This window comes from Macaca fascicularis, chromosome 2 (genome assembly GCF_037993035.2).
Source record: "Macaca fascicularis isolate 582-1 chromosome 2, T2T-MFA8v1.1".
NCBI lineage: Eukaryota > Metazoa > Chordata > Mammalia > Primates > Cercopithecidae > Macaca > Macaca fascicularis.
Window position 1 is genome coordinate 15,337,670 of NC_088376.1, and position 26,090 is coordinate 15,363,759.

At 43.0% G+C, this 26,090-nt stretch overlaps 1 protein-coding gene across 3 annotated transcripts in view; it reads left to right on the top strand.

Moving 5' to 3' along the window:
- GLB1 (galactosidase beta 1) overlaps positions 1-26,090 on the top strand; it is a 110,684-nt gene that overhangs the window by 35,623 nt on the left and 48,971 nt on the right. For all 3 annotated transcript variants that reach the window (XM_045387090.2, XM_045387091.2, XM_065539801.2), the window contains exons 6-10: positions 3,902-4,082; positions 8,959-9,017; positions 11,082-11,203; positions 11,288-11,328; positions 16,824-16,936. In XM_045387090.2, coding sequence (XP_045243025.2) covers positions 3,902-4,082; positions 8,959-9,017; positions 11,082-11,203; positions 11,288-11,328; positions 16,824-16,936 — 516 coding nt within the window. The remainder of the gene's footprint in view (positions 1-3,901; positions 4,083-8,958; positions 9,018-11,081; positions 11,204-11,287; positions 11,329-16,823; positions 16,937-26,090) is intronic.

Below are 26,090 nucleotides of genomic sequence, written 5' to 3' on the forward strand. Positions count from 1 at the left end.
TCTATCTCAAAAAAATAAAGATTTCTGTAAAAGGCAATTTCTGTGTCTGTCTTAATTCATGTTGAAGGGTAGAAAATGGTGGCTTTACTCAATTCTTGATGTTAATTTTCTCTCTCAGTGCTCAGAGTTTGAAATGGCCAGGGAGGAGCTACGTGTTTGCAGCCAGGGTAAAAATGAGTCAGACCAGAAGGCTCAAATCCCTGTCTGAGAACATTTAGGGCCCTCAACACTGTTGTGTTACAGATACAGGAAGCCAGGTCTGTGCCTTTATTCATCCTCATGATTCAGTCAGATATGCAGATGTTTCTCTTTTGGGGGGATTAGCTGAGCCAGTGCCACCTATGATGGTTTGCATATGTGGATGTTTATCTCAGTTTCTGCCTGAAAAAACTAAAGCCATTGATAATATCCAAGGTGAAAATAATTAGGAGTGGACGACCTTCCACCCACAACTTTACTTCATCCAATTAACAGGGCATTCATCATGCGGTAATAAGCCTATTTATGACTGTTTGGAATAGCAACATCTTTAAAAGTCTCTGGTGCTTAAGGAGCTTACAGAATGGAGACAGTTGCTCTAGAACAAAGACCTGCAAATTATGGCCACCACCTACATTTTTTTGTAAGTAAAAGTATATTGGAATCACCACACTATTTGTTTATATATTGTCTGTGGCCACTTTTGTACTATAGTGGCAGAGCTGAGTAGTTGAGATGGAGACCTCTATGGCTGCAACGCCTAAAATATTTACTCTTTGGTGGTTATTTGTTTGTTTGTTTGTTTTAAGATGGAGTCTCACTCTGTTGCCCAGGCTGAAGTTCAGTGGCGTAATCTCTGCTCATGGCAACCTCTGCCTCCCAGGTTCAAGCAATTCTTGTGCCTCAGCCTCTCAAATAGCTGAGATTATAGGCGCCTGCCACCACACCTGGCTAGTTTTTTTTGTATTTTTAGTAGAGATAGGGTTTCATCATGTTGACCAGACTGGTTTTGAAATCCTGACCTCAAGTGATCCACCTGCCTCAGCCTCCCAAAGTACTAGGATTACAGGCATGAGCCACCACTCCCGGCCTGGTGTTGTATTAAAAAGGTTTGTTGACTCCTGCTCTAGAAACATCAGTGTTCCTCTGAACCTAGCCATGAATTTTTCTATGGGTTTTTCAAGCCTTTTCATTTGTATGTTTCACCTACCCCCAGCCTTCACACATCTTTTTTTTTCCTAATTGGTAGTAACATAGAACTTGCGTAGAGTTTTAGCTGCTAGCATTTTGAACACTTACTAGATGCCAGATCTGTGCAAAGTTCTAGTCATGTATTGACTCAGTTAATCCTCGTGATAACCCATCAAGTTAGGTACACTTTACAGGTGGAGTCCCATGGGTAGGAAGTGGCAGAGCTCAGATTTGCATGTAGATGGTTGGGCCTTTGCCAGCCATGCCTGTGACTAGAACTCTAAGCTGCCTCACAATTGTGCTTTTCTTGCTCTCTCAAAACCTAACCAAATTATGTGTATACATTTTTTACAAGCCTGTTTATTTTAGGGTGTATGATACAATGATGATAATGGATGAATAAGATCTGGAAAAGCAAGATGATAAGAAAACCAAGGTTGGGTTGGGGTATGGGGGTGGGCGGAAGAGAACACGAGGTGCAGAGGCTGTGAGACCATTTAGTTGCTGGAGCTGACTTTTAAGATCTTTAGCTCTGAATTTCTTGACAGCCAGATGATAAAAAGGAGACATAGTCATGTAAGTAGCACTTATAAAGGAGCAGAAAAGAACCTTGCCAGTATTTACAAAGCTTTTCTTAGCATTTATCTAAATTATTGCAAAAGGAACTTTCATGGAACTCATCAATGGGAGTTTTCTACTCTGCGTAAGCAGCAAATACGTCCTCTTCCAGGATGGTTTCATGACCAGTGAAGTCTCTGTCCTGGGCATGCATGCTAGGTCTGTTTCACTTCTTGAACCCAAAATCTGAAAGTATTGCCAGAGGGATCCTCTCTGAGAGAAGGATCATTCATGAAACCATTTGGGAGGCAGGACTGTGCAGATAATGACGGCAGCATTTAGTTCATTTTCATCACTCACCATTCTTCTCCCACTCTCCAACTCTGCACATGGACGAAATTGAGCTGTTGGCGATATCAAATATGTAGGAATACCCTCTTCCCATTCCCTTCCCAAGTTCAGAGCCTTTTCTTCTAGAGCTACCTCAGGCTGTCCCTCCAAGGAACCTTCCCTACCAATCTCTCCCAGCCACTCAGGCTAAGCACCTCTTTTCTGGGGACTCACAGTTTCTTGTGCTTATGTTTAAAGATCACGTATTCCCAGGATCTCAAATATTTTTGTATTATGTGTATGTTAAAATTTTATGGTTGGGCATTTTTAAAATTTTTATAAATGAAATATAGCATACATATATAAATGTGCAGTGTAATGAATCACTATGGTGTGAACACCCACATAAACACCAACCAAGGTCAGGAAACAGCACGTAGCCAGTGCCCCAGAAGCTTCCCAGGTGTCCTCATTGATCATACACCATTTCATCCCACTGTGCTGACTCTTATAGCCATCAGTTTTTTGCTTTTCTTTATACTTTTACCACCTATGTGTGTACTCAGACTTTATAGTTAGGTTTTGATTGTTTTGAATTTTCTTTAAAGGGGATTGCACTGTATGTATTTTTCAGTGTCATGCTTCTTTCACTTGACATTATATTCCTAAGATTCTTTGGTGTATTGGGTAGAGCTGAAGTTCATTTGTTTTATTGCCCAAGAGCAATGTTTCTTAACCTGTTTTTTTTCATCATTGCCCCCAAGGATCCCTTTTAAACTTTTTTTCTAAGTGCCTTCTCCTCTTCACCATGAAATTTTAATACCTGAGATATTGTATATTGGTTTATTTGCTCTGTGTGTGTGTGTGTGTGTGTGTGTGTGTGTGTGTGTGTGTTTAATATATTTTATCCCCAAAGCATCCATTTTTACCCCCTCGGGGATGCTACCCACCTCATTGAGAATGCATGCTTCAGAGCAGGGACCCCGCCCTCAGCACTATTGCCATGTTGCACCTGATAATTCTTCACTATGGGGCTTCCCTGTGCACTGTGGAATGTCTAGCAGCATCCCTGGGCCTCTAGCCACTGGATGCCCTCAGCACGTCCCCTGAGGTGTGACAATCACAAACATTTCCAGACATAGCCACATGTCCCCTGTGGGGCTAAAGAGCTCCTGGTTGAGAACCACTGATGTTATTGAGCACAAACTGAACACCAGTGTGTGTGTGACAGCAGGTCGAATAAACATGCCGTGTCTGTCCCTGGCATTCACCCTTCTTATTGCCATGGAGATTTTGCATAGTATATTAAGGGAAAACACAGTTACAACCGGTGCATGTAATATGATGCCAGTTTTGAGGAAAGAAAACACTGCTGTGTATTATTTGTGTATATTTGGGGAGTGTGTGGGTCTGTGTAAATCTAGACAGCTGTATACTAAAAGGCTTGCAGTGATTATCTCTGGGCAATGGAATTAATGGATACTTTTCCTGTTTTCATTTTTCTAGCATTTCTACCATGGGAAGGTATTATTTATGTGATGTTTAAAGTATCTACTTTCTATTTTAGGGAAGAATACTACTACTATCTGAACACCAGTTTGGTGTTTTTTTGTTTTTCTTATTTCTCAGTGGTGGGAGAGGGTTAATAGGAGGTAAAGTTTTATGGTGAATTGTTGGTGGTTTTTTTTAGTCAGTTTTGAGGTCTGAGTGAAGGAAGTTTTTCTGGCAATCATTAAGCCTTGTCATCTTAGCAGATGCTCAGATATTTTCCCACACAAAAGCCTGCATTAGGATGGCTACATTGGGATCTCCTCATTTTTCCCTGCTCTTTTTTCACTCACAGGTTGAAAATGAATATGGCAGCTACTTCGCCTGTGATTTTGACTACCTGCGCTTCCTGCAGAAGCGCTTTCACCACCATCTGGGGGATGATGTGGTTCTGTTCACCACGGACGGCGCACATGAGACATTCCTGCAATGTGGGGCCCTGCAGGGCCTCTACACCACGGTGGACTTTGGACCAGGTTGGTGTTTGTAGTAACAGAAATTGCAGCTTCACATCAGCTTTTTCCTCAGTCAGTTGCTCTGGGCAGCTGTTGTTTTAAGTGTCATGGGCAGATTGAGATTTTTCACTTCCTTTTTCAAGGAACAGTTAGAATAGAATACTTGCACCCCTCAGTAACAGGGTCATCTGTAGGCCAAGAGCTTCCAGGGTAGCTGCATTTTCAGCGCTGGTGGAGCTAGCCTGGAACATGGAGTCTCAGGGGCTGGGCTGGCCCACCCGAGATGAAGAAGCAGGTGGACGGCTCCAGCTGTGAGAAGCGCTGCCTTGAGGCAGTCACCTTTGAGGCTGTGTCTGGGACCTGCTTCTCTGCTCTTTCTGCCCTCCTTGCCCTCCCACTCGGGGTTATGTCTTGGCTGTAGCCAACCTTGAGGTCAGCCACTGGCTGGGAACTTACCGAACGCTTTGTCACCTTTCTGCATAACTTAGAACACCGAACTGTCAGGGCTGGAGATGGTTTGGCAGATGCTACAAAAGCTGTGTCAGATTCCTTACACAGTGCTGGGTAAACTGTGGAGATGCTGCAAGTGAAAGTCACAGATGGGCGGGCAATGTGGTTACGATGCTTCTGGCCATAAGTAATATTAAGAGAGTCTTCATTTAGGAGAGCATCTTTCATAAAGGATATGACAGCTGTATTTGTCCATTCTTGCACTGCTCCAAATAAATACCAGAGACTGGGTAACTTATAAAGAAAAGAGGTTTAGTTGACTTACAGGCTGTACAGGAAGCCTGGTGGCAACAGCTTCTGGGGAGGCCTTAAGAAACTTAAAATCTTGGCAGAAGGCAAAGGGAAAGCAGGTACATGTTACATGGCCAGAGCAGGAGGAAGAGATAGGAGGGGAAGTGCTACACACTTTTAGACAACCAGCTCTCGTAACTCATTCACTCTCTCTTAGGAGAATAGCACTGAGGGGATGGTGCTAACCCATTCACAAGAACTCTGCCCCCATGATCCAGTCGCCTGCCACCAGGCCCTACCTCCAACACTGGGGATTACAATTCAACATGAGATTTGGTGGGGACACAGATCCAAACCATATCAACAGCTAAATGTCTGACTGGACTTTTGTGTGTGTGTGCGGCTATGAAAGACATTATTGAGACAATTGCAATCTTTCAATAAAGTCTGTAGACTAGATAAGAGTATTGTATCAGTGTAATTTCCTGATTTTTGTAAGTATATTGTGTTTATTTAAAGAATGCCTTTGTTCTGAGGGAATGAACACTGAAGTATTTAGGGATAAAGGGCCATCACATCTGCAATTTATTCTCAGATGGCTCAGAAAAATGTATATTTTTATAGAGAAACTGATAGAGTAAATCTAGTAAAATGCTAACAATTGGGAAATCTAGGTGAAGGGAATAGGAGAGTTTTTTGTACTATTCTTACAACATTCTGTAAGTTTGAAATTACTGCAGAATAAAAAGTTACAGGCTAGGCGTGGTGGCAAGTGCCTGTAGTCGTAGCTACTTGGGAGGATGAGGCAGGAAGATCACTTGAGCCCAGGAGTTCAAGGCTGTAGTGAGCTGTGATCGTGCCACTGTACCCCAACCTGGGCAACAGAGCAAGACTCCGTCTCAAAAAAAAAGATAACACACACACACAAAAGACCAGTTCCTTGAGTAGCATAAAGACCCTGATGTTTTCCCCTCTGAGGTATAAGACACTTCATGCACATTGCACATCCAATGCTTGCCTCTCTTGAGAGGGATGTACAGAAGACTGAAATGAGGAAATTAGCCTGGTGTCCCTTTTTTTTTTTTTTTTTTTGAGATGGAGTTTCTCTCTTGTTGCCCAGGCTGGAGTGCAATGACATGATCCCAGCTCACTGTAACCTCTGCCTCCTAGGTTGAAGCATTCTCCTACCTCAGTCTCCCAAGTAGCTGGGATTACAGGCACCTGCCACCATGCCTGGCTAATTTTTGTATTTTTAGTAGAGATAGGGTTTCACCATGTTGGCCAGGGTGGTCTCAAACTCCTGACCTCACGTGATCCGCCTGCCTCGGCCTCCCAAAGTGTTGGGATTACAGGCGTGAGCCACGGCGCCCAGTCTATAGTCACATTTTTAAAGAGGTTCTTCTACCATATCAAAAAAGAGAAGAACAGAAAAGAACTGACCTTAAGTGAATGGAGTGTTTCGAGAGCAATTGGTGATAAAAGGACTCATCCGTTAGGTTGGTTACGTTGGTGCAAAAGTGATTGCAGTTTTTGCCTTAAAAAAAAAAAATAATGGGCCCAGTGCAGTGCCTCCCACCTGTAATCCCAGCACTTTGGGAGGCTGAGGTAGGCGGATCATGAGGTCAGGAGTCTGAGAGCAGCCTGGCCAACATGGGTGAAACCCCATCTCCACTAAAGATAAAAAAATTAGCTGGTATAAAAATCATGGTGGCACACTCCTGTAATTCCAGCTACTCAGGAGGCTGAGGCAGGAGAATTGCTTGAACCCAAGAGGCGGAGGTTGCAGTGACCTGAGATCGTGCCACTGTGCTCCAGCCTGGGCGACAAAGCGAAACTCCATCTCAAAAAAAAAAAAAAAGAAAAAAGAAAACCATGACAAAAACCACAATTACTTTTGCACCGAGCTAATACGAAGTGCTGCAGAGGAAGCGACGTGCCGGTTTCCTCCTGCTTTGGCCAGGCTTCTCATCACAGGGACGAAAAAGCATGACATTTTTCTGTCGGGAAGAACAAATTCAAGGTGATTATGAATGTGTTTTAAGCATAATTCGTATGAGGTGACAGTATGACTGTCACTGCTGGGGGTTGGAGAAGAGACAACCACAGGGCCAGGGTGCCTGGGGCAGACAGACCCTCCAGTCGGAGACTTTTGCCAGCTTCATTGCTTTGTGTGGGAGAGGGGCATTGCCCGGTGGGTCTCATGAGAACAGTGTTTAAAGATCTGAATGCCACCTAATGCTTAATAGTGAAAAAGACAGCCAATGAGATTCTGCTCTTTCTCGATCAGCATATTCTGTCCTGAAAGCTGGCCTTACAGAGAAGCCAAATGCCCATCTCAGAGCAAGTGATTATCAGAGGGTGTTGGCTGGGGCCACATCCACCCTGGGATACCTGTTGTGGGAACTGGGTCGTGAAGTGTGGGGCCAGGGCGTCCTCTGCTCGGGTTGTTGTGGACACTGCTCATGCTTCCTCTTTCCCCAGTGTTTGGCAGCCCATTCCTTCTCTGTGGAGAAATTCTTTTTCTTTTTTTTTTTTTTTTTTTTGAGACGGAGTCTCGCTCTGTCCCCCAGGCTGGAGTGCAGTGGCCAGATCTCAGCTCACTGTAAGCTCTGCCTCCCGGGTTCCTGCCATTCTCCTACCTCAGCCTCCCGAATAGCTGGGACTACAGGTGCCCGCCACCTTGCCTGGCTAGTTTTTTGTGTTTTTTAGTAGAGACAGGGTTTCACCGTGTTAGCCAGGATGGTCTCGATCTCCTGACCTCATGATCTGCCTGTCTCGGCCTCCCAAAGTGCTGGGATTACAGGCTTGAGCCACCAGACCCGGCCTCTTTTTCATTTTAGAGGAGGGAGGGAAAATGGAAGACACAAGAGGAAAGACAAGACACCCCTAATGGGATATTTCATGAGGAAAACTTGAGAGCAAGTGGTTTGGAATGGCTAATGTACAAATTAGAATCCAGAGTGTATTCCAATATCCAGGGGTAAACACAACTACAGCACCCACATCCTTTTGATTTGTTAATTAACTGGCAAATATTTGTGGCACTATCATGTGTATGGTGTTATGGAGGCTGTAAGTGTCTTCAAACCAGGCTCATCCTGTGGGGTGCATCCAGGTCAACCAGATGTTCTTGTGAAGAGATAAGCACACAAGATATGTATCCAGGCCCTGGGGAAACACAGGTAAAGAAGACAGGCCTGTGAAGGGAACTGTTGTGCAGACAGGAAAGGCCATGGGGACCTCCTCAGAGAGGAAGTAATGTTCTCGGGTTCACACACATCCTCAGATGGGTCCAATCTGAAGCTAGCCTGGAAGTATTCCAGTCCCATGGGGTGTGGGAAGGGAAAGGGGCCTGCCTTAGTCAGTTTGGGCTGCTATAACAAAACACCTTAGACTGGGTAATTTATAAACAAAAGAACTTTATTGCTCACAGTTCTAGAGGTGGTGAAGTCCAAAATTAAGATGCCAGCAGATTCAGCATCTGGCAAGCACTTGCTCTCTGCTTCAAAGATGGTGCCATGCTTTCTTGCTGTGCCCTCAGGTGGCCAGGAAGCTCCGTTAAGCCTCTTTTTATTTATTTATTTATTTATTTTTATTTTTATTTTTTTAATTAAAAAAAAATATTTTTGAGATGGAGTCTCGCTCTGTTGCCCAGGCTGGAGTGCAATGGCATGATCTCAGCTCACTGCAACCTCCACCTCCCGGGTTTAAGCAATTCTCCTGCCTCAGCCTCCTGAGTAGCTGGGATTACAAGTGTGTGCCACCACGCTCAGTTAATTTTTGTATTTTTAGTAGAGATAGGGTTTCACTATGTTGGCCAGGCTGGTCTCGAACTCCTAACCTCAGGTGATGCACCTGTCTTGGCCTCCCAAAGTGCTGGGATTACAGGCATGAGCCACCATGCCAGGCTGGAGCCTCTTTGTATAGGGGCACTAATCCCATTCATGAAGGTGGAGCCCTTATGACAATCACTTCCAGTGGCCTCACCTCTTAATACTATCATATTGGGTGTTAAGTTCCAACATGAGAATTTTAGGGGGATACCAACATTCTGACCGTAGCAGGGCTTCAGGCCTGAGTCCCATGAAGGGCTCTTGTTATTTAACTTCTTGTCATTTCTATGACTGACCTGGCTTCTCCCTCTTCAAATTTTCAGGCAGCAACATCACAGATGCTTTCCAAATCCAGAGGAAGTGTGAGCCCAAAGGACCCTTGGTAAGAATCGAGGGTGAGGTGTGGAGAGACTGTTGCAGCTGTTAGGAGAGAAAGGTTACATGCTGCTGAGACTGGGCAGCAGGCACTTGATGTTTTTGGCTCTGGGGTCAGCAGCTAATGGGATTGTGGAGTCAAAGCCATTCTGGACATGTGAATGACAGCAGAAACAATGTTTCTATTTGAAATTGAGCTCCTGCACTGGGGTGGAGCACACTGGGGACCAACATGAATGGCCTGTTACACATCAGGTTCTGTGCTTCTGCATCCTGGTCTCCTTTGGCCCTCAGGGCAACTCTCATAAGTGGTCTTATTGTCTCCATTTTTATTGAGGCTCAGGGAACCTATGTGGTCTTATTGTCTCCATTTGAGGCTCAGGGAACCTATGTCACTTGCCAGGGTCATATAGCCAGTGAGTGGCTAGGCCAGGATCTGAGTTCAAGTCTGTGTTAAGTGACTCTTTGTGAGCTTCTCCACCTTTAAAGTATTTACAAATCACTTGGGGATCTTATTAATCCTCACGTGATTCATAAACACAGCAAATTTTGATCTGCTTGGTCTGGGCTGGGGCCTGAGATTCTCATTTCCTTTTTTTTTTGAGACAGAGTCTTGCTCTGTTGCCCAGGCTGGAGCGCAGTGGTGCCATCTGGGCTCTCTGCAACCTCTGCCTCCTGGTTCAGTGATTCTTGTGCCTCAGCGCCCCAAGTATCTGGGATTACAGGTGTGTACCACCACGCCCAGCTAATTTTTTTGTATTTTTAGTAGAGACGAAGTTTTACCATGCTGGCCAGGCTTGTCTCAAACTCCTGAGCTCAAGTGATCCCACTTTGGCCTCCCAAAGGGCTGGGATTACAGGTGTGACTCACTGTGCCTGGCCCTGAGATTCTTATTTTTAATAAACAGCCAGGTGGCTTTGAGGATGTAGGTTTGCTGACCACGCCGAATTGCAGGGCTTCATGGCACACAGTGTAGGCTGCTAGGAGGAGGGGATGGTGGCAAGATGCAGGTGGTTGTAAACAATCTATCAATCCTTCTGTCTCCCTTCTTCCAGTCTTTGGCTGAAGTTGCTCTTCTTGTTGTCACTCAGCCCAGTTTAAGGGGTTAATATCCTGTGCCTTCTCTGTACCAGGTCAGACTGCCCCACCTGTGTACAAGCCTGATTTATAAAACAACCTTTTCTGAGTCCAGTCTCTGCATAGACTTTGGGTGGAGCTTATTTCCTGGAACCTAAAACAAGAAGTGCCCACGAGAAGGGCCAGATTTCTTTGTTCTCTAGACCAAGGCTTGGCAGGGCAATGCCCGAGAAAAACATGAAGTGTTTGAGGCCTGCTTTGCAGAATACTGGGACAAGTCTACCTCATTATACATCAACCTGAGATCTGAAAATCTGGATCCATACAAAGGGCGAACTTGGAGCTGTTATTCTTTTTTTTCTTTTCTTTTTTCGGAGACGGAGTCTCACTCTGTCGCCAGGCTGGAGTGCAGTGGTGCAATCTCGGCTCATTGCATCCTCCACCTCCCGAGTTCAAGCGATTCCGCTGCCTCAGCCTCCCGATAGCTGGGACTACAGGGGCGCACCACCACACCCAGATAATTTTCCTATTTTTAGTAGAGATGGGGTTTCACCATGTTGGCCAGGAGGGTCTCAATCTCTCGACCTCGTGATCCGCCCACCTCGGCCTCCCAAAGTGCTGGGATTACAGGTGTGAGCCACTGCGCCCGGCCTGGAGCTGTTATTCTATGAAACTATTTTGCTATACAGTTTCTTTGCCCAACAAGACTTTTCTACTGTGTTTAAAACAGGGGATCAGCTATCTAAATTTTAATGTAGGCACCACTTTTCAGGAATATTTACATTGTGTAAGATGAGATCTCACTTTAGGCTGGAACCTGAGGACTGAACATAGGCATTGCTGGTATTGGAAGTGCTCATTGGTACCCCAACTCTGGGTTAAGCAGTGCATGTCAACCCCTTTTCCACCTGTCATAGATGGGGCATTGCAGGGAAGCCCTGGCATTGGAAGGTCATAAGTCTATCCTAAGGGCCACATTCTTTTTTTGTTTTAGATCAATTCTGAATTCTATACTGGCTGGCTAGACCACTGGGGCCAACCTCACTCCACAATCAAGACTGAAGTGGTGGCTTCCTCCCTGTATGATATACTTGCCCGTGGGGCGAGTGTGAACTTGTGAGTGTTCATTGCCTAAGGGGCGGGTGCCCTCAGTAGCCGTGGGCTCACGGTAAAGTACTGTGTTCTTTTGTTTCTTTGTAGGTACATGTTTATAGGTGGGACCAATTTTGCCTATTGGAATGGTAAGAGCACTTTAACATCTGTAGAAACTTATGCTAGAATGTTTCAGTTGATTAATTTGGGGAGGGGTGTGCCCCCAGACAATTTTATTTTCTTTTTTTTGTTTATCCTCTCCTAAATTTTCTTTTTTTGTTTGTTTCGGAGACAGTCTCACTCTGTCGCCCAGGCTGGAGTGCAGTGACACAACCTCAACTCACTGCAGCCTCCACCTCCCAGGTTGAAGGGATCCTCCTGCCTCAGCCTCCGAGTAGCTGGGATTACAGGCACGCACCACCATGCCTGACTAATTTTTTGCATTTTAGTAGAGACGGGGTTTCACCATGTTGGCCAGACTGGTCTTGAACTCCTGACCTCAAGTGATCCTCCCACTTTGGCCTCCCAAAATGCTAGGATTACAGGTGTGAGCCACCGTGCCTGGCCCTAAATTTTCTAACATGTAAGGATTACCAATATAATTTTTAAAAATAATGTTTCTTACATTTTTTTTCTTTTTTTTTTTTTTAGACAGAGTCTCACTCTGTCGCCCAGGCTGGAGTGCAGTGGCACAATCTCGGCTCACTGCAAGCTCTGCCTCCTGGGTTCACGCCATTCTCCCGCCTCAGCCTCTCTATTAGCTGGGACTACAGGCACCCACCACCATGCCCGGCTAATTTTTGTTTTTGTATTTTTAGTAGAGATGGGGTTTCACCGTGTTAGACAGGGTGGTCTCGATCTCCTGACCTCATGATTCACCTGCCTCGGCCTCCCAAAGTGCTGGGATTACAGACGTAAGCCACCACGCCTGAACAAAATAATTTTTAAGGGAAATAAATGTGAGCATTTAGAAGCCTTACTGTTTTAAACCAGGCTAGTTGGGCAGGCTTCAGTCACAGTCTATAACTATAGCTTATTTGTTCAAATATTCTACTGTGGTCTTTTTCTTTTAACATTTTATTTTGTTGAGGTATAATTTACAAACCATAAAATTTGCAGTTTTTAAGTATATGATGCAGTGGTATTTACTGTATTCACAAAGTAGTGTAACCATTACCATTATCTGATTCAGGAACATTTTATCACCCCAAAAAGAAACTCCATACCCATTAGCATTCATTCCATACTCTCCCTCCTCCCAGTCCCTGGAAATAATATACTTTCTGTCCCTGTTGGTTTGCCGATTCTGAGCATTTCGTATAAATGAACCATGTATATATACCTGTCTGACTTCTTTCATTTAGCCCAATGTGTTCAACGTTCGTCCATGTTGTTGCATGTATCAGTGCTTCATTCCTTTTTATTGCTGAATAGTATTCCCTTGTGTGGATGTACAGTATTTTATTTATCCATTCATTGGTTGATGGACATTTGGGTTATTTCCACATTTTGGTTAGAGTGTTGCTTTGAACATTAATGTACAAGGATTTGTTTGAATTCCTGTTTCAGTTCCTTTGGGTGTATACCAAGAAGTGGAATGGCTGCGTCATATGGTAACTCTATGTTTCGAGTTTCGGGAACTGCCATAGTGTTTCCCAAAATGGCCACACCAGTTTACATTTCTATATTTTTTTTGTATAGGAAAAATTATGACAAAATTTTTCTGCAATGTCTTTGATTTTTTTTTGTCTTTTTGCAAAGACAAATGATGCTGTACTGGCTTTTCTCTAAGCTTCATTCCCTACCTGTCTCTGTATGTGCATTTTTCTCTCTGAATCATGGAGGATGCCCAGCTGTTGAGTTTTGAAGGCTTAGTTTGGGCCTAAATCTCTCAGGATCTGAAATTGGATACTGTCAGCTCTTAATGAAGTTTCTCCTTTGAACTGCTGTCTTTTTTGCAGGCTGAGATGGTCTAGGAGAAGACATTGCTTACAAGCATTATCAATTTTAATACTATTATTAGAGCCAAGAAATGAAGATATTGCAAAACTCAAATGTCACTGCATATAAGATAATAGCGTGCCCGAGGCCTGTCTGGGGTGCGTGATGAGGGGAAGGAGAGCATCAGGATAAATAGCTAATGCATGCGGGGCTTAATACCTAGGTGACCAGGCTGGGTGCGGTGGCTCACACCTGTAATCCCAGCAGTTTGGGAGGCTGAGGTGGGTGGATCACGAGGTCAGGAGTTTGAGACCAGCCTGGCCAACATGGTGAAACCCCATCTCTACTAAAGATACAAAAAATTACCCAGTTGTGGTGGCGCTCACCTGTAATCCCAGCTACTTGGGAGGCTGAGGCAGGAGAATCACTTGAACCCGGGTGGCGGAGGTTACAGTGAACCAAGATCGTGCCATTGCACTCCAGCCTGGGTGACAGGGTGAGACTTTGTCTCAAAAAAAAACAAACAAAAATCCCTAGGTGACCAGTTGATAGGTGTGGCAAACCACCATGGCACACGTTTACCTATGTAACAAACCTGCACGTCCTGCACATATATCCCAGAACTTAAAATTAAATTAAATTTTAAAAAAAGAAAAGATAATAGTGTGCCAAGGTTGGTCATTGATATTTTAGATCATCCCTGTGTGTTCATCTTATGAGAACAGTTGAGACCTGGTGGGTACCTTTTTAATTCAGTAGATGGTGATTCCCCCTAGCTGCCATTGATAGGATCGAGACCAATCATCCAATCCAGGAAAAAAGACATCGTTTTTGGAGCTTTATGGTTCATGACACAAATTTTTTTAAATCTTACTGTTATACTTAAAATAACACATTCATCTTAGAAAAAAATTGGACATTATAGAAACTGTCAGAACATAGAAGTTGTCCTTAATCCTCTACCCTGCCGCTCCCTCTGCCATAATCCATGGAATTCCTCTTTCTTCCTCTGTTGTCTTAGTTAGCCTGCATATTAGCTTCATCTTAATTAGAGATTATCAACACCACTTTACAGATAAGAATAACTGAATGCAAAAAAAAAAGTCCACACGTTTTCTGTTCAGCTGGCAAGGGGTGGAGCTTGGACTGGAATTCAGGTAGTGGTGAGCCAGAGTCACTGCCCTTTGGATCACCCTTTGCACCCTGGAGCCCCTGAACCAGCCCCCACACCCGCCCCGCTGTGTTCTGCCGAGCCTCTCTGAAGCTGCCTTTTTGCCCTGTCACTTTGAGGAAGTAAGAGAAGGCCAATCTGTACTTAGCAGCTGTTCTTCAGGCCGGCTTCCCAGAGGTCAGCAGGGAGAGAAAACTATGGGGAGTGGGGAGCTCACTGCCCATCCCACCCACAGGAACATGCACCTGCCTGTGCAGGTATGTGTCTCCTTGACTGTGTGTGTCCAGAGCTGTGTGATGGCTGCCTACAGGGTCCAGGCGCTCCTGTACTTCTCACACAATGTGGAATGTTGGTGAATGCAAAGTCTCACCATTTCTTTCGCCTTCACACCTCACCCCTCTTAGGTGGCCAGAGGAGGCTTGAATCTGCACCATTTCTCTGTGATGCTGCCCTATGGTGGTCTAAAAACACCCAAAGTAAGATTCTGCCAGTAGAACTAGAACAAAGACTTAGTCTTCCAGTCCATCCTGAAACCCACTGGACAGCTTCCCAGCCTGGGCTCCCTCGGCCTGTAAAGTGTGCTTCTGGAGGTCATACTTTCCCAACTCAACCTGGCAACCCCCTCCATGCCGGGCTCTGGCTGAGGACCCAAGGGCAAGTGAGGCAGTCTCTGCCCCTCAGGTGCAAGCAGTGTAGTGTGGAGAGAGACATACAAGTAAGAAACACAGCGCAGCATGGGTGGCTACCACATTAGAAGCAGACGAGGGCCACGAAGAAGGTGAGTTCCTTGCAGCAACGGATGTGGGTTTTTTTTTTTTCTTTGTGTCTCACAGGAAGGGATGTGTTTTAACCTATGCATCCCTTAAGGCAGGCAGACCTGTTGACTGTGAGTTGTCTCTGATTAATAAGAAATGGGAGAAATGGTATGACTAGATCAATTCAGTTGGTTGAGTGGTCCAGATCTTTCAAAGTTTAGATTCTGTGCAGAGAACTAAGGAAAAGGTCTTTGGAGCTGACCTGCTTGATCTGATCCTCAGCCTTGCTCATCTGTCACCTCCACCATCAGTAGGTCACCCAAGGTGGCTCCATCATTGGTGAGCTGCATCCAAGGAATTTATTACTAATCCTAGGTAAACTATCATGTTTTGTGCCTCATTGTACAAATTAGGTTGGACAAAAGACTATTCCTAAAAATAACTTCACTCTCACACACGTGCATTGCAATATGCTGTCTGAAGTAGAGAAGGAAGGCACAAAGCCTTGCTGGTCTATGGATGGTAGTATCAGCATCACCTGGACGCCTGTTAGAAATACAGTTTCAGGCCCCACTCTGGACCTGCTGAATCAGAATCTCTGGGATGGGGCTTAGGAATCTGTTTTAACAGGCTCTCCGTGTGACACTTAAGCACGGTAAGTTTTGGAAGTACCACCCAATATTGCAGACAACCTCATACCTGTGAACATCATCCCTGACAAGGTTGGGATCCTCTGGTCTAGATACCGCCCCTTGCACAGTAATTGCAGGAGTATTCGTTTTTCTAGTCCTTTTGTGTACTCAGTATTGGCACAATCCTTTGGCCTTTGTTGTAGGTCAAGTTCCCAGGGAAACAGACTCCGAGATTACCTGGCAGAAAGCTTACTGAGTGTGCTCTCTGGAACAATGCCTGTAAGATAAAGAGGGAGAAGTGGGGCTGTGGTGCAGCTTCACAAGTGGCCTCAACCAATCTCAGAGGGAGCTCTGCAGCTGGGATGACTGTTTGAGGCACATTGGTCAGTTGTTGGGTGTGGGTTATCCCTAAGGGTTGTAACCTTGGGTGAGGCAGCTTAGCAGAGGCCAGCACCCAGAGACGGACACATCTGAGAAATGTCAGCAGACAACAGCCCTAGCTGCTGGGAGAATGAGCAAGTGCCCTGGTTCTAAAGGGGGATCCAGGAGGTGCACCACAGCCCCATCGACAGTCTTCGATGCAACAGAGGCCCTCGGATTACGTTTGAACCTCTGTGGCTGATGTGGGTCTGCCGTCGTCTCCCTCTGTTTGGTTTAATAAGCCCTCGGTTTTCTGCCGATCCATGGCCTAGTCATCTGTGTCTTCACCACTGAGCTTTTCTCAGCCACAGCTTGAGGACATGAAGAAGTTCAGAGTTGACAGGATGAACAGTCGGAGATGGGGGTCACATCATAAGCCCTGCCATTACTGGTTGTGAGGTGTTAGCAGATTTTTGTGGGGAGCTTCAGATTCCCTGCTGGTCCAGTGGGGGTGACACCTGTGAGAATCACAGCTGTGGGCTTCCGTAGAGAGTGGATGGAAAGCGTGCTTGGTACACGCAAAGGTGCCTGGTAAGTGCTGCCTTTAGAAAGAAACTCCTTCCTCTAAACCTTGCATCCTGAGGGCCACATCTGTGTCTCCCAACAACTGGTTTTAATGTGTCTTCTAGTTTTCTCTCTCCACAGTGCTGAGCTCATGGATCCCAAAGAACTTGTCCCAGAGCTGGGCCATCAGTAATAACTAGTGGCACATTTTTGTCTTCTAGGGGCCAACTCACCCTATGCAGCCCAGCCCACCAGCTACGACTATGATGCCCCACTGAGTGAGGCCGGGGACCTCACTGAGAAGTATTTTGCTCTGCGAAACGTTATCCAGAAGGTGGGTGCTTTGTATGAGCTGTGGTGGGCTGATCGTGGACAGAGCCTCTCTTGAACTCACTGTGGCTCTGTGGACAACTTCCTGCCCGGAGCCCTCCTGTTTAAAAGGATGGATGAAGGGAGGCATCAGCTAGCCTTGGGTTTGCGTCTTGTACCCACGTGATTAAGAATGAGTCTATGAGCAAATCAGTCTGCTGATTATTAATTTGTAAAACTGGGATTACAGCATCTGGTTGTGTTGTAAAGATTGAAAAGAATGTATGTAAGCCATCTAGGACAGTTCCTGACACATACATGTCTAATAAGTGGTAGCTGTTAACTATTATTTATCTTACATGTAAGAAAATGTGTGTCTACGTAAAAAGCTGATGTACATAGGAAAACAAATCTTCAGACACTGTGAAGCATGGTGCAGATGTCAGCTGTCAGTGAAGCTTCATTTTTCTATATGGAGCAAGTGATTGCTGTTTCCTTCTGGACTGCACCTGAACTGCTTAGTCCTGCTAGCATTGTAACATTTTGAGGCACCTAATGCACCTAGGTGGGGTTTCCTGTCTCTGCTGTGGGTTAAAAGAAAAAACCCACAGTTTTTCTGCTCAGTCACCTGAGTTTTGAAGTTAAAAAACAAAGGTTTTCTGCCTATAAATGGTATGGGGTTTTTTTTGTTTAAGTATGATGTCGTCTTAATTTTAAGCATGTGTTAAAATGAATATTACACATTTTTTAAAGATAATATAATCTAGACTTACCACACTTATAATTTGTCCATTTCATCTAAATTTTCAGATGTATTGTTAAAATGTTGCTTATGCTATTCCTTTATTATGGGTTTAACCTCTACAGAATTTATAGTAATGTCTCCCAAGCTCTCTCATATGTTTGTTCTGTTTTGAAGCTTTTGGTTCCTGTCTTTATTATTTTCTTCCTTTATTTGAAGCTTAGCTTTTTAATGCAGCCTTACTTCTTTTCTAATATAAATATTTAAGGTTATAAATTTCCTTCAAGTACTACTGTGGCTTTATCTCATAAGTTTTGATGTGCAATCTGTTTCTTACTGTTTGCTTCTAAACATGTCTATTTTGATTTCTCTTTACCCTTGATATGTGCAGAAGCATATTTTTTAAATCACTAGAAATAAGTACTTTTCTGTTTTTTTTTATTTCTAGCCTCTTTGCATTCTGGTTAGAGAATATAATCTGTGTGATACCAATCCCTTGAAAGCTATTGAGCCTAGTCCTAGAGCCTGACATACACCAATATTAATGGTCAATGTGTGCATAAAAAGAAAGTATACTTTACAGTTGTTGACTATATTCTACATACACGTTCATCAGATTACGTTTATTAATGGTGCCATTGATATCTTTGATCTGCTTCCTAATTTTTTGTCAGATCAGTCTACTATTTATTAAGAGTTGTCCTCATGTATTTCCCCTTGTAGCTCTGCCAGTTCTGAGGTTATGTTATTAGGTGGGCAAACTGAGAATTAAATCCTTCAGTACTTAATAGTAAAGGTATTATATAACCCCCTATTTCTAATAAGGCTTTTTGCTTGGAACCTTTTTGTTTGTTTGTTTGTTTGTTTGTCTGTTATTCATTAACACCATTTACCTGCATACTTTTGCTTGGTATTTTTCTGAAATATCTTTCCCAATGCTTTAATTTCAACCTTTTTATATCCTTTGTTCTCTTTACATGTGTCTCTTATAAATAAGATATAATTGAATTTTTAAAATATCAGTTTGAAATTTCTTGTCTTTTAACTGGTATATTTACGCATTCTCATTCATTGTACTCGATATACATAGATTAATTTCAATTATTTTATAATTTCTGTTTGTTTACCTTTTCAGCTTTTTCTTTCCCTTTATTGCTTTCTTTTAGATTGAGGTTTTTTGTTTTGTTTGTTTGGTTTTTATTCCTCTTATTTCTTTCCCCCCTCTTCTACTTCGGAAGTTATTCACTGCATTCTAATTTTTTTTAGTGGTTGCCATTTAAGTGTGACATATATACCCCCAGAAAAAAACAACTCATAAGTACACAGCTCAGTGAATTCAGACAAAGGGAGCACAGCCCTGTAACCAACACACATTTCCCCAGAAGCCCCTCTCATACCTCTCTCTAGTCATTAACACACATACCCATCCCTGAGCTCACGGCTGGCCTCACCTCTATCGCCAGAGGTTCGTTTTGCTTGTTTTTAGGCAGCAAGTTCCTACAATATACACTCCTGTGTCTGGCTGTCTTGTAATAGTTTAAAATTAATCAATGTCTTTACTTTTTCCCTATTGCATCCCTTTTTAACTTACTGTAACTCCAATTACACCCCTCTTGATTTGTATGTTATTATTGTCATGTATTTTAATTCTCTGGGTTTAGTGTTCATGTATTTTAGTTCCCTCCTTAAAAAATGAAACCCATGGGGCATTACTATAATGGCTTCAGATAGTATTTCACTTGACCCACATAGTCCATTTATTTGCAAATGATTTAACAAGTATTTATCAAGTACTCTCCATGCTCCAGGTGCAGTTTTAGCTGCTTGGTGTATGTAGGCTTTCCTGAGAAGGTGGAGCTCGAACAAAAACTTTAAGGTGGTGAGAGGGCCATGTGGAATATCTCCACCAGGACAAGAGCATTCCAGGCAGAATTCAACCAGTGAGAACTTGGGAAGGTATATGGCATTTTTAGAGTCTAGCAAGGAGGCCAGTGTGGCTGGAACTCAGTAAATGAAGAGGTAAGAAGTAGGAAATGAGGTCAAGGAGATAGATGGGGAACTGATCACATGGGGCATTACAAGCCATCATAAGACTTTGGCTTTTACTCTGAATGAAATGGGAGTCCATTGAGGAGTTGAGCGAACCATTGTTTAAGCATTCCATTAAAGCAGAATGCGGCTGCTGTTTTGAGACTAGACCCTGGGAGGTGCGGCAAGGGTAGAGTAGGAAGACCAGTTAGAAGGCTTTTGCAGCCATCTCAGTGAGAGGTGATTGTGGCTTGTGAAGGTAGTAGGAACTAGGCAGTTTCAGAATATATTATGAAACTAGTGCTAATGTAATTTTCAGATGGGGAGTGTGAACGAAAAGAGAGACAGGTGACTCTAAAGTGTTTTAAATGGCAACTCGAAGGACGGAGTTACCGTTTATGTGGGGGAAGGTCAGGAGTTCAGTTTTGGCTGTGCAAAGTTAGACTTGTCTAGTATATGTCCTAGTGGAGATGCAGAGTGAGCAGTGGATATATGAATGCACAGTTTGAGACAAAGGTCTGGTACCTTTGTCCCAGGACCACACTTGCTTTATCTTTTGTTCCTTCTTGCAGCTCAGTCTTTCCATCTGAGGTCACCCTTCTTCTGCCTGAAGCATATTCTTTAGAATTTCACTTAGTGAGCAAATTATAGTAATTCTTCTTTGTCTGAAAATTGTTTTTCACCCTCATTTTCAAAATGCAGTTTTTCTTTTCTTCTTCTTCTTTTTTTTTTTGTAAGGCAGGGTCTCACTCTGTCGCCCAGACTGAGTGCAGTGGTGAGATCTTGGCGCACTGCCCTCCTCTGCCTCCCAGCTTCAAGTGATTCTCATGCCTCAGCCTCCCAAGTAACTGGAATTACAGGTGTACATCATCACACCTGGCTAATTTTTATATTTTTAGTAGAGATGGGGTTTCACCATGTTGGCCAGGCTGGTCTTGAACTTCTGACCTCAGATGATCCACATGCCTCAGGCTCCCGAAGTGCTGGGATTACAGGTGTGAGCCACCATGCCCAGCCTCAAAATGTAGTTTTTCTAGACTGACAGTTTTCTCTCAGCATACTGACTTCGGGCCTCTATTGTTGCTGGTGAGAAGTCAGTTTGCTGTACGCTGTCACTCTTCTGAAGATAATCTGTCTTTCCTCTTGGACAGCTTCTGAGATTTTCTCTTTATATTTGATGCTGTATAGTTTCTTTGTGATGAATCTAAGTGTGACTTTCTTTTCGTTTATCTCACTTGGTAGTTTTGGAACTTGTGGCTTGGTATCTTTTTTCACTAGTCCTAAAAAGTTTACGCCATTATGTCTTCAGATATTTGTTTCTATTAGATAATTTGTCAGAGCTTCTGATTCTAGCCTCCACGGCTTATAATCTCTTTTTCTCTGTACGGCATTCTGATTATCTTCAAATATGTTCTTCAATTGTTCTTTTTAGCAGCTATAAATTCTGAGATTAAAACCTTTCCATTGAGTTATGAAATTATATTTTTCATTCTATAAGTTCACATTGGCAGTTCGAATTTTACTCAGCCATTTTTAAATTCTCTTGCTTTTTCCTTATGTATACATGTTCTTCTTTTATTTCTTTAAACATACTAGAGATAGTTCTGTTATATATCTCTATTTGATCATTTCAGTATGCAGAGTCTTTCTGTGTCTCATTCTGCTTTTTGTTGTTTCTGTGAGCTTTTGCTTATGATGCCTTGTTTCTGTGTGTGTATTGTGATTTTGACTGAGCTTAATTTCTTGGAACTGTTTGTAGTTGTTGTTTTTGTTGTTGTTCTTCTTAGAGACAGGGTTTCACTCTGTCGCCCAGGCTGGAGTGCAGTGGTGCAATCAGGGCTCACTGCAACCTCAACCTCCCTGGCTCAAGTGATTCTCCTGCCACAGCCTCCTGAGGATCTGGAACTATAGGCATGTGCCACCATGCCTAGCTTATTTATTATTTATTTATTTATTTATTTATTTATTTATTGTAGAGCGAGGGTCTCACTATGTTGCCTAAGCTGGTATTGAACTCCTGGGCTCACTCGTGGAACTTTTATCTTTTTTTTTTTTTTTTTTTTTGAGATGGAGTCTCGCTCTGTGGCCCAGGCTGGAGTGCAGTGGTGCAACCTCGGCTCACTCCAAGCTTCGCCTCCTGGGTTCATGCCATTCTCCTGCCTCAGCCTCCCATGTACCTGGGACTACAGGCGCCGGCCACCACACCCGGCTAATTTCTTGTATTTTTAGTAGAGACGGGGTTTCACTGTGTTAGCCAGGATGGTCTCGATCTCCTGAGCTCGTGATCCGCCCGTCTCAGCCTCCCAAAGTGCTGGGATTACAGGCGTGAGCCACCGCGCCCTGCCAGAACTTTTATCTTTAGGAATTATTTGAGATTTGGGGTGAACGTGGGTTCTTCCAGAGAGAATTAGCATTTGCTTCTGGCAGATACCAGGGAACATTACACCTTAAATTAAAATCTTAAATTGAGGGATTTTTTGTACTACAGAAGCAGTGTGAATTTTAGCTACAAATATATCTGAGGGCCGATTGTGAATATGAATTTTTGAAGCATATTTGTTTTCTCCTTACGTATTGCCATGTAACAAAGAACCCCTAAACCTAGTAATTCAACATAACAAATATTTATTATATTACAGTTTCGTAGGATGAAGGATCTAGGAATGGCTTAGATAGATGTTGTGTCTAAGCTACTCCTAGGGCTATTTTTTATTTCTATCAGTTTATACGGTTTTAAAAATCAGCATTTTCAAGATGCCATTCCATATTTGTATGTATGACCTCCATCATTTCTTTTGAAAAATCACCTGTCACTGGCTTTCCTTTGATGGTATAGGTCTTTTTTCTCCAGTGCTTTTAAGATTTCCTTTTCATCTTTGATTTTTAGGAATTTTCCTATGGTATGCCTATGCATAGTTTTCTTTATATACATCTTGTTTGAGGGTGTTTGAACTTCCTAAATGTATGGCATTACTTCTTTTGTAGATTTTAGAACATTCTTGGCTATTATCCAATGTTATGTTTACTTCATTCTCCCACCTTGCCTTTCAGAACACCAGTGGTATGTGTGTTAGACGTTTTTTCCTGTGTTCTGTGTACCTCTTAAGCGCTTCCATTGTTTCTATCCTCTCCCCGCAACATATTTTACTTTAGATTTTATTCTGACCTATCTTCTAGTTTATTAATCCTCTTTTCAACTGAGTGAAACTCATATTACAGACTCAATTTCAGTGATTGCATTTTTCAGTTCTAAAGTTTCCATTAGATTTTAAAGATTGTTTCCGGTTCTCTGCTGAGATTCCTCATCTTGTTTTGTTGTATGTTTATCAGCATTATTTTAAGCTATTTTCAGATTACAGTACAATAACATGAAGTCTTATGGGTCTGTTTCAATGGTTTTTTTTTTTTTTTTTTTTGAGACAGAGTCTTGCTCTGTCGCCCAGGCTGGAGTGCAGTGGCACAATCTCAGCTCACTGCAACCTCTGCCTCCCGAGTTTAAGTGATTCTCCTGCCTCAGCCTCCTGAGTAGCTGGGATTACAGGCATGCACCACCATGCCTGGCTAATTTTTGTATATTTTTAGTAGAGATGGGGTTTCACCATGTTGGTCAGGCTGGTCTCAAACTCCTGACCTCATGATCTGCCCACTTCAGCCTCCCAAAGTGCTGGGCTTAGAGGCGTGAGCCACCACTCCCAGCCCTGGCTTTTTTTTCTACTCATTTTTGATCAGATAGTGTTGTCTCCTATATGTTGGGTTTTTTCTCATCCAGAAGTCAATAAAACAAAAAAGAAAGAGACAATTTGGGTTATATATGTTTTTTCTTCCAAAAGAGATTTACTTTTACTTCTACCAGGCAGTTAGAGTAGAGAGAGACCATCTTCACGCAATCAGGAGTTAAGCTAATTTGAAAGTGGGCTTCTGTCTTCTTGAGGGTTGGTCTGCTTGTGGTTCACTTTCTTAGGGGTCTCAACTGAGAACTTGAAGTCTTTACCAGGGTTCCTTCTCCATTATGATCTCTGAAGTCCCATTTTTATCTTCTCAGCCCTAGAAGACTCCCAGAAGTTGTGTTCGGCTTCTAGCCTCTCAGTTGGCCTTTGTGAATTGGCAAATACCTTGATGGGAAAACTAGTACAAATATCAGACTTGCATCATGGCATTTTCCTTTTTTTTGGAATTGTAACCACTTAATTCCTTTCTACTTTGGTAGCTTTCTGATACCTTCAAACAGATATTTTAAAACATCTTGTACAATTGTTCCAGATGTTTTCCACAGGAAGATTTGTCAACAAAAACCTAGTTTCAGAGATTTATTTACTCCCTAAGAGATTCTCCAGAATTTGCTATCCACAAAGGTGTTAACCTTCAGAGCACAGGGAAAACCTTTCACAAATGATTTTTCTGAGATCTGTGGATCATCCACTTAATCATTATACAAACATTCAGCACCAGTCTTGCAGATGCTGTGTTAAATGCTAGAGAGGTGAGCAGTAAGTCTACCATGGTCCCCTGTTGGAGGGGCTCCCAGAAGAGATCAATCAGAATTTTTTTTTTTTTTTTTTTTTTTTTTTTGAGACGGAGTCTCGCTGTGTCTCCCAGGCTGGAGTGCAGTGGCGTGATCTCGGCTCACTGCAAGCTCCGCCTCCCGGGTTCACGCCATTCTCCCGCCTCAGCCTCCCAAGTAGCTGAGACTACAGGCGCCCGCCACCACGCCCGGCTAGTTTTTTTTTTTTTTTTTGTATTTTTAGTAGAGACGGGGTTTCACCATGTTAGCCAGGATAGTCTCAATCTCCTGACCTCGTGATCCACCCGCCTTTTCTTTAAGCATCCCTCTTACTCCAGAGTTTCTCCAGATAGACTGAAATCACCTTTAAGCAAGTTTTAAAGATATGGCAGATATGTAATTTCTGCCATATCTTTGGCAGATATGGCAGATATGTAAAAACCAGTCTGGCTTTTTTTTTTTTTTTTTTTTTGAGGAGTCACCCAGTATTGTGTGAGAGGTAGAGTCACAGATTGGAGAAGCTTTGGAGAGGGACAGAACAAAACTTGAGTGTTGACTCCAGTACTTAGTGGGCAAGGTACCCTCTTTCCACATCTGTGCAATATGGTTAGCACGTCTTCTCAGAGAAGAATACATAGCAGTTATTTTTAATACTGTTTTTCTTCACTTATGTCGTTGTAAAATTTCAAACTAGAGTTAAATATTCCTCTGGAAAGTCATGCCCACTTATGCTCAAAGCCTCTGTGGACAGTTCCCTTTAGTAGCTGCAGTAATCACTATTGCTCAATTGCTCCCGAGAAAATCAAGGAGGAAGTAATACTCGGCCATTCTACTAGTTTTTATGTGGTGTCCAGACCCAAAGGGTGTCTTGTTACAGAGAGTGACATGAGCACTGTAGTTTTTTCTAGATAAGAGTTACTGTTCCATGTTTACTTTGGGTGTCTTCTATCAGCCAGGACTACTGATTTACTTGATTTGATTATAACGCCTGTGGACTTATTTCTTTTATAGACTATTGCTTCATTTCACAATCCACTTCAGGTTTATTTATTTTCTCAACAGATTTGTTGAGGTATAATTCACATACATTTCTCCCATTCGAAGTACACCATTCATTGTTTTTTGGTATATTATTAATTTTTTAGGCCAGGCGTGGTGGCTCATGCCTGTAATCCCAGCACTTTGGGAGGCTGAGGCAGGCAGATCACCTAAGGTCGGGAGTTCAAGACCAGCCTAACCAACATGGTGAAATCCCGTCTCCACTAAAAATACAAAAATTAGCCTGGCATGGTGGTGCACGCCCGTAATCCCAGCTACTCGGGAGACTGAGGCAGGAGAAGCGCTTGAACCTGGGAGTCAGAGGTTACAGTGACCTGAGATCACACCACTGCACTCCAGCCTGGGCAACAGAGCGAGACTCTGTCTCAAAAAAAAATAAAAATAAAAATAAAAAAAATTAAATTTTGGTAAAATATATTTAAAACAAAATTTGCCGTTTTAATCATATTTAAATGTAAATTCAGTGCCATTAGTTATATTCACAATGTTATGCAGCCAACACCATTATCTATTTTCAAAACTTTTTCTTCCTTCCAGACAGAAACTCTGTAACTATGAAGCAATAGCTCCCCAGTCACCCTCTCCTCAGCTTCTAGTAGCTCCTAGCCTATTTTCTGTCTCTGTGAATTTGCCTATTCTAGATATTTCATATAAGTGGCGTCATAAAATATTGGTCCTTTTGTGTCTGGCTTAATTCACTTAGCACAGTGTTTTCAAGGTTCATGTTGTAATGTGTCAGAATTTCATTCCTTTTTATGGCTTCATATTCCACTGTATGCATAGATGTATTTTTAATTATTCATTTTGTTCATCTGGTGACGACCATTTTGGTTGTTTCCATCTTTTGGC